This window comes from Epinephelus fuscoguttatus, linkage group LG11 (assembly GCF_011397635.1).
Source record: "Epinephelus fuscoguttatus linkage group LG11, E.fuscoguttatus.final_Chr_v1".
Classification (NCBI taxonomy): Eukaryota; Metazoa; Chordata; class Actinopteri; order Perciformes; family Serranidae; genus Epinephelus; species Epinephelus fuscoguttatus.
The window spans coordinates 31,096,779-31,114,958 of record NC_064762.1 but is presented as its reverse complement, the minus strand read 5'-3'; the positions used below and the strand labels follow the sequence as shown (position 1 = coordinate 31,114,958).

General features: G+C 41.0%; 1 protein-coding gene across 2 annotated transcripts in view; it reads right to left on the bottom strand.

The window, feature by feature from the left end:
• Positions 1-1,346: 1,346 nt before the first annotated feature.
• The window catches only part of hivep2a (HIVEP zinc finger 2a), a 128,779-nt gene continuing 111,945 nt past the window's right edge, over positions 1,347-18,180 (bottom strand). For both annotated transcript variants that reach the window (XM_049589211.1, XM_049589212.1), the window contains 6 exons: positions 14,238-14,413; positions 13,286-13,387; positions 7,723-8,584; positions 6,560-6,668; positions 5,318-5,437; positions 1,347-4,538 (listed from right to left, as the gene is read on the bottom strand). In XM_049589211.1, coding sequence (XP_049445168.1) covers positions 3,792-4,538; positions 5,318-5,437; positions 6,560-6,668; positions 7,723-8,584; positions 13,286-13,387; positions 14,238-14,413 — 2,116 coding nt within the window. In that variant the 3' untranslated portion in view covers positions 1,347-3,791. The remainder of the gene's footprint in view (positions 4,539-5,317; positions 5,438-6,559; positions 6,669-7,722; positions 8,585-13,285; positions 13,388-14,237; positions 14,414-18,180) is intronic.

The window sequence follows — 18,180 nt, the reverse complement described above, 5'->3', positions numbered from 1 at the left end:
GCGCACACTTCACATCAGGTTAGGGGAAAAGTATTTACTGTTGTAGGGATGAATAACGTTATGTGTATTAATGGTTATCATGTCCATCTAATCAGGAATTGGGGAGGTATTGAGAGGAAAATTGGATTTTTCTGTAAAGCTAACTGTTTAGAGCATTAGCTAACATTAGCTTTGACAGCAAAACAATCTGGAGGAAACTGTTCAAGTGTATTTTTAAGACTGGCATAGTAATCAACAACAAAGCCGGCCATCTCACCTTCAGCAATCCTGTCAAATCATTCATCCACTGAGTGAGAGCATATGGGTTGACCAGCTGTTGGTCAGTTTTTACTGTTTCAAGTAACACTCGTGGTCCCAGAGAGTGAGTGACCTGACATGGTGCGTTCGTAAATTCAGTCTGATGCTCTACACTAAAATGACAGCCCTGCTGGTCGAAGGAAAGGAGCGTTATATTTCTATATGAATTAATGAACAGTTAAGTTAATCACACATTCACTCTGCTCAGCGCTCTGCTGCTCTGTCTCCTGACAGTGTGCTCTGCCACTGCCAGAGTGCTGTGCTCTGGATAACTGAACGGTACATTCCAACAGTGCTCCAACTTTCTTTCTTTGTGCCAGAGTGCATGCGCAATGAATATTTCAGAAAACACCACTTGCGTCATCTTTCTCCATTGTCTAACACAAGCCAACAGAACATGCTAGCTAACACTAGCTAATGTCTGTGGAGATTTGTTTTGCCTCCAGCTAAGCCCCGCCCACCAAAAACATGTCATACTCTTTACCTACTTGTAGTAGCTTGCAGCATTCAGCCTTCAGGTTTTTTTTGTACCAGCCACCCCAGCACCCTCTGCTGGATCTGTTTCAAAAACATGTTACTGACTTCAAGTTGCAACTACAAACAGGTAAGTTTATTAGGGTATCAAACTATGACAGATATGTCAGTTGTATTATTTCATCATGCATGTGTGGCGTTAGCTTTAAATAACACACTAAAATGTACAATTATTGCTTATGTCAGCCGGTACAAATAATATATAGATATACAAATACATCTGATGGTCATGAATCTTACTCTGAATGTTCAACCACTGTTTCTTACTATTTCCGACACTGGTTCTATATGAATACTATTTTCGCTAGTGGTCCTACACCTGCTTCTATTACAGCTGACATTACTGCTATGAGTACTTATACTTCTGCTATTACTGTCACTACTAATAGTGTACTGAAATTGATATTATTAAAAGCACTATTAGTAGTATGAACACTTTAAAGTACTAAATACACAGTCATTACTAAAACACAATAAAAACCTGTAAAAAAAAAAAAAAGGAACGCAGACCAACAAATGATTCTATTCATATTTATTTGAAAACAACAATCCATTTTTTCCACTTTTACTGCGATTCCTTGTTGCAACTGGGGTCATACATGATATATGTATTAATTCCACAGAACACCATCACAAAAGTTACCCTTTTATATGCACGTTACCTTTTTTTTGTCCTTTTTTTTGTATTGTTGTCATTTCTATACAATGACTTGTGCTTTGATATCTTTGAAAGAGAGAAAGAGATTTTTTAAAGACATCATTGTCGTCATGATAAGTGTACATAACAGAGGGAGGATCGAAATAGAAAAAAGTCGTAAGAAGAGGATATACTGGTCGAATACACACCGATACAGAATACAGAGATACACACTCACATTGCAGCCTGCCCGACTCCACCCGAAACTGTCAAAAGAGAAAAGTGTTGTGTCACTGAAATCACCACAACCTCCAACTGCTCCCTTCTTCTCCTGATTTTAGGATTTTTAAGAACGCTTATTGTTGCCTTGCAACAAATACACTCCCTGCTGGTGAGCAGAGTTTTGGCTAAATATTGCTTAGCTACAAAAGGGATATCCAGGAGAGGAGGAAGGATCACAGAAGGGTCCAAAAAGCAGTGCAGAAAGCCTCAACGTCACAACTGTTAAATGTATTATTCCGATGTTATTATTATTTTTATTTCCGACAGTTTTGTGGTTCAGAGTGCAGAGCAGTTCTCCTAAACACTTCCATTTCAATCAAAGTTTGCAAAAGAACTGGTCAGAGTGCTGGGACTTTGATAGCAGAGATCCTAAGAAATATAAGGTGCATTTGTCAGAGAGTTTGGTGTATGTGTTTGTCTATGTGTCCCCAGAAATAAAGCCATTAAATAAGAGTTTCTGGGGGCTGATTGCCATGGCCACGATGTGCATCAATGCCAAAACAACTGTCTGAGTGTGTGTGTGTTTAGGGGGCTGCACTGAATATTTACATGGACTGGAATGTTTTCCCCGTTCAGATATCCGATGAATAAAACTGTATTCCTTCAAGCAAAGTTGTTTTTCAGAAAGCAGAGCTACGGTGTCACATCGCTACTCGTGGTTGGGGAGGAGTGTGGGAGGGGTGGGTGTGTGTGGGTGTATGGAGGGGTGGCGCATTGAAAACCAACAATTGAGCAGAATGCCACGGTGCAAGAAGGCATGTTCATTCACTTAATGCTGAGAGCAAGTCTGTGCATCGTAAAAATCAAAACAAAAACGAGAAATAATACCACGAAAGTAAGTAAAAAACAAGAGAAATCACAACCAGGGACAGGCAAAGAGCAGCGGAGAAAATGTACAAGCAAACTACCATAACCTTAATGTGAATGTCATTCTAAATGTTAAGTGCAGATAGATAGATAGATAGATAGATAGATAGATAGATAGATAGATTGATAGATAGACAGGTTGATAGATTCTATATACCGTATGTATTCATATGCTGGGTAAATATTCTGGTAAATCTTACTTCTATGTGTATATACCTCCAAGTAGAGGGGGCTCACTTAGACGTATATAAATAGGTCTAACATATAAAGCCATATTACAGTGTACATATCCTCGCCCTAATGTAAGCGATAGCAAAAAACCCATGCTTTACATAGAAAAAGGCATCCACGACATTTAAGAAAAAATGTACAATTTATGAAACATGGTAACAATAATAAATAGTATTATATTGCTGCTGTACACAAAAAAAAGCCATTTTTAAAATTTCACTCATATAAAAATATGTTTTAGTGCAACCGTACGTAATAGTAATATCCATAACTTCACATCGCTTGTTGAGACTTTAAGGTGTCCAAAAAAAAAGGAACAGGAAGTGGGGGAGGAAAAAAGGGGGGAGGAGGAAAGACGGGGGGATTGCATTATTACAAAGCTGATACGCAAAACGTGATAGTATTATATTTACATTTACCTTCCTGCTTTGTTTGCTTATAAGAATATAAGCAAAAAAACAAACAAATATAAGATAAAAGAAAAGGCACACACGTAGCTGTCTTTTTTTGTTTGTTTGTTTTGTTTTTTTGACGTACCGCTTGAACCAGAGTCCTTTCTTTTTTTGTTAGCAGATTTTGGTCGGGCTCGTGTCGGTGGGAGTTACCGTACATGTGTAACCATATGCAGATCCCCTTTAAAGTCTTTAAATAAGAACGTTTCTGAGAGCAGGCCCCGATTAGAACAGGCATGCTGTACACAAACATTAAAACTGCAGAAGTCCATTTGTGTTTTAGTCTTTTTTTGACAAGAGCTGTTTTTCTTTGTATGCATTGTATTTGTGTGTGTGTGGAGAGAGAGAGTGTGTATGTATGTTTAAACTGAAGTATTAGAATATGTGTGTAAAGTGTGCAAAAGTCATTTTTTCTCTCTCTGTTGCACTTCATCCCTTCCTATTATCCAAAAACAAACAAAAAAGAAAACCATTGTTCTTCCTCTGCAGCCCTACGACACATCTTTGCTTCTTTTTGTGCTTTCTGCCTCCCTGTCTCTCTCCAGCTTGAGAGGTTTGGACGCTGTTGGTGGTTGGAGGGTTTCAGATCCGGGGCTTGAAGGGTGAGGGGAGGGGGAGGAGGAGGAGGAAGAGGAGGAGGAGGAGGAGGGAGAGGGGGAGGCGGGGATCGATGGGTGGGGAGGCCTGAGCTCCAGGCCGCTAAAGTGCTGAATCCCGGGACCTTGTGGAGGAGATGGCGGCGACATGGAGATGGATGGTGAACGCTGCTGTTGTTGGGAGTCATGGGACAACACAGATGGACAGGGAGAGGAGGAAGAAGCTCTGCCTCCGTCTCTCCCTCTATCCCCTCTGCCTCCCCCTCCTCTCTCGGCGAGCTCCTCCGAGTCGATGCAGAGCGATGCGATGGCCTTGGTGCAGGTGTGGATGCTCTCCTCCTGTTCCTGCCTCGCTCCTCCTCCTTCCCTCTCCTGCGATGAGGGGTGAGGTGAGGTCGACTGCCTCAGCCTTTCGCCTCCTCCTGCTGCTACTCCTCCTCGAGCTCCTCTGTCGGCGAAGGAGTTGAAATGAGGGGAGGCAGCCTCGCTGGTGGTGGAGTCCTCTGATGTGCTCTTCTGCAGCACCAGGCGGGATGCCACTTGCTGTGCCCCCTGCTGGCCCAGAGGAGTGCTGACGGACGTGGGGACGGAGTGTACCATCTGGATCCCTCCGATGGGGATCATTGGGAACGGTGAACGCACCTGAAATGAAAATTGTAGTTTAAGTCAAATGTTGAGAGAGTCAGATATTTCTCTTCTTGTAAACAAATTCCATGTAAAGACCCAAACCAATAGTCAATGTATCTGCTAGTATTGTGTGTGTATCAAAGCCTGATATCTTTTTTGTCTTTGCCATAGAGCTCCATTATTGTCCAAAAACTATTAAAAACACATCAGTGAGTCACACTGTTGAACTGGGTGACAAGTTCCTTCAATACCATGAACACACACACTGTAGTTTATTTTGACTCCCATATACACCACCACAAATACTCACTGGAGCACCAGATGTGGATTAATCCGCTGCCGAAAATAGTCCCCAACAAATGCACTGTTTGATTAAAACTACAGTGACCAGCTGTTTCAGGAATGAAAGAGCCTTAAAAAGGTAATAGGGTAGCAGATGTAGCATGATAAATTTGAATTATAAACTACATAATTTTGATACCAATTTATGTCTTTGTATTTTACTGGATCCTAATTTATGTATTTACAGAGTGTTATAACAGAATAAAATCCACATTGAAACATGTAAAATAGCTAACACCTTTGCAAACAAAGAAATTAAAAAAATAAAATAATGGAAAGAAATAAAATGAAATATAACATAGTAAAACAAATAAAAATTTTTACAAAAACAAATCAAATAAAATATTTTTAAAATTAATTTTACAAAAAAACAACAACTATTTGACCAAAACAAAAAAATAAAAATAAATGAAGATATATAAGATTAAAAAAAGTTATAAAAAATTAAATACCTGGAGTTGAGAGTGGAGAGGAAGGTGACTGAACAGGACTTGGTGAGGTGGGCTGGACTGGTTACCGCGGCTACCGCCCTGGTCCCGTTCCCCTGGCAACGGTGAGCCCAGACAATGTTCCTGGAGATGAACATGAAAACACACTATTAGCCATGGACGTAATCACCAACGAGTTGATTTCAAATTTTCCTCTCCCTCTTTGTTCATTTTTTTTTTACATTTAAATTTTATGTCACCACACAAACCCACAAATACACACACTCATTGGACCCCTTGTTACAATAAACATACATTTGAGGCTCTGCAATGGAAAAGCAAATATTTGTACCAAAATAAATTAATCAGCCCCAATAAAAAGTGCACACACAGAAATGTGTGGTTGTTCTGGAGGCAGGTGTTGTTAAGAAAAACAAACACAGAGCACGAAGGCTCCGGCAAACTTCTTGTGCCTGGATAATGGTTGTTAAAACATTAATCTATCATTTGGAGAGCGGTTGGTTATCAAAGCCGAGCCAGTCTCACTCTCTGCTTCACGCTTTGTTTAAGTGGGACCAGCAGCAGAAGCCAGAGGTTTGAAGTAGGGCTCTTAAGAAGAAAAACAGCCGCGTTATTAACCACACCAACGCCGGCCAAGATCCCATTACCACCAAAACCTAGCAGCCCTATCTTCAATCATCCCTCTCTCTAACACACTCAGTCTATCTGACTCGCTCTTTATTCCCTCATCCTCTCTGAATGTGTCTGTTCTGTCTGCCAGACGTTTTTTCTCCTCTGCTCCCTCTTCTTTCTGTCCTTTTCCCACATTTCTGCTTCAGGTTTACCACATCGCACCACAGACTGTTTAGTAAATCACAGTTAAGCACCTAAATGTTACACATAAAGTATATAAAGTGGAGGGGTAACAGTGAGAAGTCCATCCCTGCTAACACAGCCACTCAAAGTTTCATCCCAACAAATTAAAGTTTATAAGCAAAATTTAAAACAGTAGCAAGTGAGTAATGAAGTCTTTCCGAGATGCAAAAATACATTTATACAATGCTGCCACTTGTGTGAGCCAACGTGCAGAGCTGCCTGGTGCAGCTTTAAATATGTTTAAATCCACAGTCCATACCAAAAGCTCAAATGATATTACATGACCCACAAGTGACACATTATAGAGAACAGAGATGAGTTCATTAAAGAACACAACTTATTCAGATTCAACTATAAATTCTCTTATTTGAAAGTTTTATGGACTCTTACCGTCTCCATCTCTGCACTGGTTCTGCGATGCCCCAGAGGGCCGAGCTCTGCCTGACCCAGCACACCGACCTGGTGACCTGGCCTGAAGCCCCGCGATCCACTCTGCTGGCTGGTAGTCACACAGGCAAATAGAAATGTCATGTTAGATTCTCATGCAATCTGAAATATGCTCTTAATGTCTGTTCTATGTCAGTATTTGGTTTGTGTTTTATTAATTTTAACCTGAACTCAATCTACAGCACCATTTGAATGATGTTGGACTGCGATAATCTTTGAAGCTTTGAGATTTTTAAGGGCAGTGTTCTTGAGAATTGAGGAATAAAACTAGAATTGTGATTTTGCAGAACATAATGGTGTCACAGTGAAGTTGACCTTCAATGCTTTGGATATAAAATTTCATCACTTCATCATTTTATCCTATTAGACATTTGTGTGAAATTTTGTCATAATTAGTGTATGAACTATTGAGGTATGGCCAAAAACATGTTTTGTGAGGTCACAGTGACCTTTGACCACCAGATTGTAATTCGTTCAACCTTGACTCAAAGTGGATGTTTGAAAAATTTGAAGAAGTTCCCTCAAGGCATTCTCAGGATATTGCATTCATGATAATGAGATGGATGTAAGGTCACAGTGACCTTGACCTAAAACAACCAAACTCTAATCTGTTCCTCATTCAGTCCAAGTAGATGTTTGTGCCAAATTTAAAGAAAATCCCTCAAGGTATTCTTGAGATATCACGTTCACAAGAACAGGCAGATGGACGGACAACTTGAAAACATAATGCCTCCGGCGATGGTTATTGCCGGCGCAGAAGCGTAAAAACGAGTACTCTAAAACAGTTGCTTCTAAGTGGTGGGTCACAGTCAAAAAGTGGGTCATGGATCCGTTCTGAACTGCAAGTGACTTGCAAATGTGTCAAGTTTGTAAAAAACCCACTTAAAGACTAACGGACAGCAGCTTGACAGAGACAGCAAACTAGCTCAACAACATGGCCAAACACAAGTATGACACTGACTGTATTTAAGTGCGTGGACCCTGAACTGATAACTAAGGAGAAATCTGAACCCCTTGGCTGGACCAGTTGGGAACCACTGCTCTAAAGGTACTTTGCTGAATGTCGCAACAGACACAGTGTAACTTCAGTCAGCCTCTCCACTCACCTTTGGTGGTGAAGATGTTGGTGGAGCCCTCGACGAGGAGAAACAGGTCGGATCATCGCCCTGTGGCGGCCTCGTGGTGAAAGGTCACGCTTGTAGTCTCTTCCTCCAGGTGATGTGGGCCGGGAGAGGGGGGAGAGCAGTGAGAGGTGTCCCCTCCTGGGGGAGAGATCTCGTCTGTAACCCCCTGCTGCCCCCAGATCCCTCTTGGGGGAGATGTGACGCAGAGGAGAGATGTCCCGCCGGGGTGAGAGGTGTCTGGCACGGGGCGAGAGGTCGCGACGTGGGGAAAGGTATCGACGGGCTGAAGGTGAGGAGGAAGGGGAGATCGGGGACGAGCAGCCAGAGTGGTCCAGCCCTGGTGAGGACAGGCGGGAGGAGGGGGAGGAGAGGTCTGGGGAAGGGACGGGGAGGTCTTCATCTATGGAGGATGGAGGTGGAACCAACAACCTGCTGCCCAGTGCCCTCTGCAGTCCTCTCTGGAACTCTGTCTGGCTGTGGTCGCTGGGTGGAGCCTGCGGTGTGATCTGGATGCTCGGCACGGTGGTGAAGTAGCCAAACAGTGGAGGCTTGTTGGTGTTGCCCAGGAGGTCAGACGCTGAGTGATGAGAAAGGTGAGGAGCGGGGTGCGAGGAGGCCACAGCTGTGATTGACATGGAGGGCAGGCTGTAAGGCTGCGGGCTGGTGGAGCGCGAACGCGTCTTAGGAGTGGAGTCGCCATCATAGTCGTCCTCGTCATCATCATCATCATCCACCTCATCGCCGTCTTCCTCTCCGCCATCGGAATCATCGGCATCTGAAAACTGGTGCTCTGTCATGGCGCCTCGGGAAATCTTTTCAGACCTCTGGCCTTCCTCTCCGACATCTGTAAGAGGAAGAGGAGGAGGAGGAAAAAACAGAGGACAGGAAGAAAAGTAGATGCAGGAGATGAAAATGAAACAAAGGAGAAAGAAGAGGGAAGCAAATGACGACAATGAAGAAGAAGAAGAGGAGAAAAAGAGAATGGAAAGAAACAAGATGAGGAAGAAGAGGAATAGTGGGAGAAGAGGAAGAAAAAGTAAGAGTAGAGGGAGTGGGAAAAAAGAGGACAAAGAAGAGATGAGAGGAGACAATGAAGTGCATAAGGAAGTAGAAAAGGAAAAAGTATAAGTAGAGGTAGAAGGTGGGACAGAGGAAAAGGAAAAAGAGAATCCAAGGAAAGGAAGTACAAGAAGCAAGAGAGGAAGAGGAAAGAAGAAGGAGGAAGAGCAGGTAAGAAAGACGATAATTAAAACGGTAGAGGCAGGAAGAGAGCATAAAGAAAAGGAAAAGGTTGACGAAGAGGAAGAAAAAGAGAAGATGAAGTGGGAAAATGGGACGGAGAAAGAGGAGAAAAAAGGTGCGAGAAGAAGCAGAAAAGGAACAAGAACAGAAAAAGAAAAGTACAGGAAGTGGGAAATAGAGGAAGACAAGAGAAAGAAAAGGAGGAAGAAGCAGAGGAAGGGGAGGAAGTGATGACCAAACAAAAGAAGAAGAGACAGATAAGGGGAGAAAGAGAAACAGAGTGTATTAATATGTGGTAAAAGAAAAAGTTCTGATGTGAAACTAAACACCACTGAAACCACATTCCCACCAACTCAAACCAATAAAATAAAAAAACACAATAAAACAAAGTTATTTGAGACGCTTTGGTTTTTCTGCAGGGTGGACTCCAGCCAAATGTTGGCAAGGTCGTATTGTACAGTAGCTGCAGTTACTGTTGGCAGGTGACCAACCATCACTTTGGGTCTGACTTTATTGTCAAATGTAGCTGATTGGCTGATAACTCAGTGAAAATGAAAAACAGGGGAATTTTGGGAATGAAAAAGTAGGTTTGTTGTTGTGACTCTTTGTAGTAAAGAGCCAAAGTTGATGAAGACACACACTAATAGTGACCTCCTCTGAGTTCTTCAGATGGTTACAGTATATCTAGCCAGAAGTCAAAATCAAATAAATATTTTTAAAAAAGAATTACATTTTCTTCGCTACTCTTTTTCCATCAATTTTATTTGCTTCTCCTGGACTTCCTCCAGCGCAGAGAGGCAGACACCGTTTGGAGTTAATAAATTGTATTTCGCTGACTGCTAAGAGCGGAAATCAGATCCACTAACACTGGACTACTTTTCCAGTTAGTCTCTTATATACAACAGATTTTTTCACAAACCACAAATGTTTGTCTCAACGACTCACTGACTGACTTTCTGAAGCTTTCTCTTTCCCCCAAAACCCTGCATGTGTGTGGGTTTGTGTCCCAATTAAACGCTGAGCCAACACACTCACACACAGTGAGGGTCAGCTGAAGTAAAGTTTAATTTGGTGGAAACATGGTGGAAAATTACCTCCACCAGTCAGACACTGAGTATGTCTGACTAACCTTTATATTAATTCTACAACACCTGATGACAGGTAGAACAGTGTGTGACCTCGAGTCCAGTATTCAGTTTAATGTCTGCCCTGTGAGCACTAAAGCTACCACATTTACAGTGTGAGTAATCAGACAGATTTGTTAGCCCAGCAGTAAAGTGTGCATCAATGTCAGTGTAGAGCTCCTACATTATTATACAACCAGTTAAGACTGGGCAATATATTGACACTATATCAATATCATGGTATGAGACTAGATATCCTCTCAGATTTTGGATCGTGTAACACTGTTAAGTGTTGTCTTTTTGTGGTTTTAAAGGCTGCATTACAGTAAAGTGATGTCATCTTCTGAACATACCAGACTGTTCTAGCTGTTTCATTATTTGCCTTGACCCACTTAGTCAGTATTTCCACATAAGTGATGGTTATTCATCAAAAATCTCATTGTGTCGATATTTTGTGAAAGCACAACCCTTCAATATCAAGGCAATATGTATATAACAGATATATAATATTTTGTCAAAAATATTGCAATGTTTTATTTTCTCCATATAGCTCAGCCCTACAACCAGTAATATATAAACATATGACAATAAATACACACATGACACTACTTAAGTTTAAGTACGACCTGTTATAATTGTTACCTCCTTAAACTCATTGACATACCACTGAGTATGTTTGTACTCTAACAATCACTGTTGTTTGTTCAAACTTTAAACACACAGAATATGTTTTACATTTTTGTGGAGATCCCCAGTTTCCAAAGATGCCACATATAAATTGATACACAAGACATTTAGTATAGTTCCCTCGGATGGAATGATGCAGACATGAAAATAGTCTTGACTTTGTATGTCAGTGTAATAAAATTATCAGGTGAAATGAAAAAGCAAAACTGGATTTCAAGAGGTAATTTCCTCTTTGTTGTGAGATAAAAACTCATAAGTAACTGTGATAAAATAAAAAAATACTATTTTATAAATGTGTTATTATGTAATAAGAGTGGGAGATAAAAAAATTACAGATAAATAAGGGGAGAAAGTGAAACATTTGTCTTGTCATTCTGAAGGTTTCACCTATTTATTTGTATTAAATAGTTGCTTTTTTGGTGGAAGTAAAGGTCAGTTCATTGACACAGTGAAATACTAAATTTTCAAACCAACTAACTAAAGGCCTACGGTTGTGGCCACTAATAATGCTATTACTGGTAAATGGTGGCATCCTGTTAACTTATCACACAACATATTCTCACTCCCAACTCGTCAAGTACTGACGCTTAGTCAGCGACCCTACACGTCAAAATATGAGGCTCTGGGTACCTGTACTGTGTCAGTTTTGGCTGCTCAGGGATAGCGCGTCAATATATGCTTGTTATATGGAGTGTGTCTTTTCAAAATAAACTTACGTTATCACAGGAAATGTACAGTTTCTGCTTGTTAAATGTATATAGTCTCTTTCAAAATAAAAGGTAGAATGTAGGTAAAAATCTACAAAAAGTTTTACTTCCTTAGGATTAGGCAACAAAAGTACATGGTTAGGTTTAGAAAAAACCTACACATACTAGCACACTACATTGTTATTATAATAACTTCAGTGACTTGAACGGTGACAGGTGACAGTCTGGGGTTTGTTTGAACCAGTATGCAGATTTTCTCACTCTTTATACAATGGCAGTTGCTCTGAGTGTCAGAAAATGCCACTGCCCAGTGCAACTTGTCCGTTGCAGAACGGCAGCGCTGGTTATCCGCTGTGTGCTCCGCCGTCTATCAATACCCACTGGCTGCGTTTGCTGTGCGGAGCAGTGCAGCTCCGCCGGAAGACATCTCAGTGCACTGCCATGATTAATATCTCCTTGTCCATGGTGTCAACAGGGTGAAATGATGTCTGAAAACCTCTGACCTGTTGACTTCAGGCCTGCCTCTGCCCATTATGTAGTTTTCAAGGTGTAGTGCAGCAGAATATGATCCGCTGTGAACACTGTGTATGTTATTTTGAAAATTAACCGGATGTTTTATTTTGTTTCTGTGCACAACTCCCTGCACCGCACGATCTGCTCTGTGCTGAATTGCTGCGTAGTGCTCCGGCGTCCAGCAAAAATAGAAGTCCTGCGTAGCTGTTGCGGAGAGCTCCGGAGTGCTGGAGCTGAGACGGAGCCGGTGGAAACACACACAATGACTAGAATTGAATCCTATCGGCTCCGCTGCCGTGCCGGAGCGGAGACACAACCAACACGCATCTGGTGGAAATAGGCCGTCATAGTGCCGCTAAAGGGTGCCTTGGTGCACTGGTAACTGACACCGAGGGCCACTGACCAAGCATTGGTATTTGATGAGCTGGGAGTGAGACCTGGTATCACAGCACTTTGTTATTCTTGACAGAGGTCTTAACAGCTTCTGTTGGACCACATTTCTTTCACCAGTTTCAATTCTAACAAATAACGATGGAGAGTTCAGTCTAAATAGACGACTGACAGTTTTGTTGTTAACTTGTGCCAACAAAGACTGAAAAGACGACAGAGAAGTTGTTGTTGCTAATGGTAGAAAAAGAATCTAAAACTAATCTCACTGATTCCAGCTTCATTATCAAGTCATCAAAAGATTAACGAGACACCAAACCCCACTCATCTGTTCAGAAACCATCACAGCCTCGAGAGACAGCTGACGAGCATTTATCATTTGTGAATATTTCATGGTGAAATCACATTCATCCCTCTCAGCCCACAACAGCTCCCCCAGTTAATAATTATCAGATTATTTATATCATATCAGATGATTAATGGGATGGCGAGCTTCTTGGCTCAAACTCGTGAACCCAGTCAGAGGCTATGAACAGCAAACATTTCTTGCTTTTTCTGAACAAATGCCCAAAAATAAAATTGCGGCGTTCAAATTGTTCATGGAAATATTATAATAATCTAATAAGGGACTCCAAACAAATAGTGGAAGGATGTTTTTTTTTTATTTTTAAGTGGCTTTCATGTCGAGTGTGGTTGTTTGACATGAGCCCTGGCTGTCAGGATGAGCTCTGCTTTCCATTACACTAATTGTCCCTGTACAACCGCACAGAGCCAAAGACACTGCAGGCAGCGCTCAGGAAGACAGCAGGATGTCGCTGTAGTTCCTGAAGTGTGTGTGCGCGCGCGCGCGTGTGTGTGTTTTAGTTGCTTTTGAGTGTTTCCTACCTCCTTCTTCCGCCTCGGTGTCCTCAACAGAAGACATGGAGACTCCCAACTCCAGACACTTTTTCATATGAGCCTTAGACTTCATGTGCTTCGTCAGGTTTCCTACAACACACACACACACACACACACACACACACACACACACACCATTTAATGACTCCTCGACAAAGTCTTACTGGAAACCAGGGCTAGTTTGGCTGTGACAAGGATGGAAATAAAGGCAGTGGAAGAAAACAGCAAGACCACAAAATTACCATTTACAAATTATATATAATTTATACATAATGTAATTTAATGGCAAAATTACGCAACCTGGTCTGAATACTTGGTTGAATGCAAAGTCAGATACATGTGTGCATAAAGGGGAGAGTTTAAGGTCTGAAATCTATCAGGCACATAATGGCTTTTTATTAAAGATCAGATGTCAGCGAGTCAGCATCTTAACACTATGATACAAAGGAGGTTCCTGTCTGGCCACAGCTACAAAAAAAACGTTTCTGCATGTTTTATTCATTCACCCAACCACTTAGTCCTTTGTTTCACCATCTAGTTCTTAAATTAAAGCTCTAATGTGAGTTTTTTGACTAAAATCTGCTTATAAAAGCTACAAATGTACGAAAAAATATGATAACTCTTGTGTTTAAAGGTTTTTTTTTCTCTTTTTGAGGTTTTCCTATCTTGTGGGGACCAAATTTATTAGATGATTATGAAACCAAGGGCGTAGGTTTCATTTCAACGTTTGGGTGGGAGGACTGGGACATATACCCACACACACACATACACCCACACACACACACATGAAGCAGGGGGCTATGGGGTCTTCCGCCAGTCTATCTATTGGTGACTGCAGTGAGAAAATAAAGTTTCTAGGCCTTGAAAAGTCCACTTCAACCTTAGATTCAGATTTATAAACATACAGCATGAAGATATATGCAGTAAAAAAAAGCCCTACCTTTTGTTTTGAAGGCGAAGTTGCAGAACTTGCAGACGTACGGCCGGACGTCGGTGTGCGTTCGGATGTGTTTCTTCAGCATGCTGGGTTTCTTACAGCGGATGCCGCACTCCTCGCAGATGTATTTCCCCCGACCGCGACCACGAACGTAAACATAGTCCTCATTGGATTTGTACCTGGAAGACAGAGCAAGTCACAAAGACTGTATGATGATGTGTTTCTTTTTCTTTCTTCTTTTCTTTTTCTGCAAAACAGAATTTGAATGCTTTACAGTACAGTAACATATGTTTCCCTTGAGATAATCATAAGCAAAAAAAGCACATTAGTAGTCGACAACAGTATAGTAAATCTAAAAGTATAATCTTCAGCTCAGGTTGCAGATGAAAAGAGGAAGGCGTTCCCCAAATATATGCTGTATATATTCCTCTTGGTTGTATACTCTTGACCATTATAGACTCTATCTCTCTCCCATTCTGTACAGAGAGGTCAGAGGTCAGGGTTAGCAGCTCATAGAGATTCACTGTGATGCTCTAGGACACTGAGGATTGCTGATGCTGAGGTTCTGCTTGAGGTTTCTCGAATGGCCTCAAAGGGCTCAGAGAGTGTGACATCAATATGGATGAAACACGAGTAGTTTGACAACAACATCCAAGCATTCTAATTCCTCGAGTGATATCTGAAGAAGTGTGAGAAGTGGGAGAGGAGGATAAAGAAACTGCTCTGCAGTATAGGATATGTATCCACAAAGTGTGAATACTAAATCCTTTTTATGCACTCAGCAGAAATATTTCTCTCAAATTATGGTCACACATTTGTTAACATCTGTGTAAGTGAGCACTTCTCCAAGAAAAATCCCCCCACCTGACAGATGTGGCATATGGAGATGCTGATCAGACAGTATCATTACTACACAGGTGTGCCTTCGAATGGTTAGATTAAATGTTGACATGTCATAGTAGGAAAACCACACGTGTATTTAATAACATTAATGATGTCTGCATTCTACTTGGGAGGACCTGGTACTGCTCATGCTGGTTCACTGGAATAGTTTACTGGGACAACCACTGGAACTGAACTTTTGTTAATGTTATCAGTTTCACCTGTGCTTTTCCTACTGTGACAAGTCGAAAAGTCTGCAGTGAAAAAGCCCCCTGTGCAGTTTTGAAAAAAGAAACTAAAAGTCAGTGGAGTGATTTCAATGTCAATGTAGTGCGCTAGTTTGTGTAGCATGCTCAACCACTTACCCTTGTGCTTTTGTTGCTTAAACTTAAGGAAATACACCTAAAAACGAAGTGTTGTGCATACTTTGTAAGTTTATTTTGAAAAAGACTGCTTACTATAACAAGCAGAAACTTTACCTTCCTGTGCAAATGGAAATGTATTTTGCCTAGCACATCACATTTTAATGTTTAGGCCCACTGACAAAGCAGGGGGTTTTGACCGGTTTGGATGACACTGGTGTGGGTCTTACAAGTTAAACCTGACTGACTACTAGAACTTTAATTTTTTCAAGCCAGGGCAATATTGATATTTAATGTTTTATAAAACTGATAAGGGTATCTTAGATTTGTTTCTTACAGAATTGTGACCAAGATGTGTGCTGAGAGGGACATTTTAGAGCTGAAAAATAAACTTGTCAGTGCTCTCAGAATGAAATATCCTCAAATATGTCTTGGCATTTCCATACTGAAATTTCCTGTTACTTAATGGCCCATATATATGATATTTAATCAGACTCACAGGGTATGACAAATCTCCAGTCTCAAGACAGAGGTTAAACTATCAGGAAAGTGTAAAACATTTTTGATACCCAGTCTTATTATAATATTATTTTTCATATGTTCCTCTAACTTTTTCCTGAATTACTGGATACATTTACCTGTACAAGCCTCTAGGAAGCATTTAAAATACATGAGATAAATGATCTCCCTTTAGTAGACCTGGTCATAACCTACACACACATATAACTGTAGCAGAGATTTCTTTGTTTCAGGGTTCAGAAGCTAAAATGAGAAACAATGCAGTATTCCACCATTGGGTTTGTTCACTGTCTTTATACTGGTCTTTTTTTCTTAAAAAAAAAAAAAAGATAACCACAGTCCTCCAGTTCCACTTATTCTTTTACAAGACTTAAAAAAAAGCCCCATCACTGTCAGACATGATTTTCTATCCCAAAAGAGGTTTCGAGTGAAACAGCGGACACTTGGCAGCAGGATCAGTGGATGTCTGCGTGAGTCTGTCTGTCATGGAGAGAAATTACCACCAACCACCAGTCAAATGCTGGTAAATTTAGTCTGTCTTTCCTCTGCAGCAGGAGCATCACGTTTGCTTTTTTTCTTTTTTTTCCTTTTTTAAATGCGAAAAAAAGTTATTTTCTTTGTGGTGAAATAGTGAGAGCGGCTGGTGAGCTGTGGAGTTTCCTGTCCTGTCTGCAGCGGCTGGAGGAGTAGGTAATGGGTAGTTCAGGGCCTCATGTGTTAAAGAAGGTCAAATATCAGGTACATCAAACAATCCGTCTGCATCAGCGAGGGTGAATTTGTCTTTCAACTGCGCCGCTGAGTGGGAAATACCTCTGAACGCTTGTCTGAGTTTGAGACGTTTACACAGCTGCGGCCAGTTATGAAAATGAATTATGATGATTATTTTGTTTTATTCTATTTTATTCACAGCACACGGTAAGATCATAAACCAGATTCTCTTTCAAAACTACTGAAACTTTCAAGGGAGACGCAGAGAAGTAATGGATTTCTTTCCCCTGCCAAAACTTGCACTTTGTGGATTTCTTTCATCCAGAGAAATTTAGATCCTGTCTTTTTTTCTTCTTTTTTTCCTGCTGTTTTTGTGCGTCTGCTTGCTTATTACTTGCATGCATACTGTTTATGCAAGTGCATGTGTATATGTGTGTGTCTTTGCCTGTTTGCCCTGTTTGTATGCTTTTATCCACTTATTGCTTCTAAAGTGTCCTTTGGGGACAAGAGAGAATTACTTCACTGTCTGCTGCATTTAATAACTCCCTGCATGATTGTGTGTGTGTGTGTGTGTGTGTGTGTGTGTGTGTGTGTGTGTGTGCATAAAGTTATTTGCATGTTTGTGTGTGTCTGCACCGTCTGTTCCATTCAGTAACCTTGGTCTTATTGGCTCTACTGTAAGACTATAAAACATTATGATACTGTAGGAAAGTCTCCAACTATAGAGGTTTCTAGCTTTAACTCGCTCATACAACCTTTATTTGATCATTCAATGTACATTTTAGGACACATTTCTGTGCTTTCTGTGTGGAAAATATGCTTTATGTGACTTTGATAATATGATAATTAATAATAAAGGCTCTTCTTGAGTCAACTGCTATCAAGCAAAACCTTAAAAATCAAAATCGATATCAGATCACTTTGTAGCTTTCACACAATCACAGTCAGTAGCCCTTTTAAGATAGGAATTGTGCAAATTTGCAGGAAAGCCCAATCTTCTTTCAGCATTGGCAGTATAAAAACAAAATCGGGGAGTGCACCAAAATGCTGCCTACCTACTTTTGTTTATACAGAATGCGCCTTTTTCGGGGCAATGGGGGGCGTGAGCAAGTAACAAAACGTGTAGCTCAGCATGTGACATAAACAGTGACGTGGGAGGGAAGCCACGCTGGTCAGTCCTTCAGCGATTCTCTTTTTTAATGAGGCGTAAAATTGGGCACCACTGATCAACTCGCCAATCCGGCTCTGTGTGTCTCAACGCTCGCAGCTTGTCTGCAAAACGGCCCAACATTCACAGAAAATCTGGCAGAGTAAAAGGGGCTAGTAAACCAAACTCATCTTGGTCAAGTAGAAAATGATCTCACCACACAACAGATCTCTACAAGCACCAATAGCAACATACAGTATATATATGAACCTGTCTTCGTACAAATTCCTTCAAAAATTGGCAAAAAATTCATTTAAATCCCAAAAAA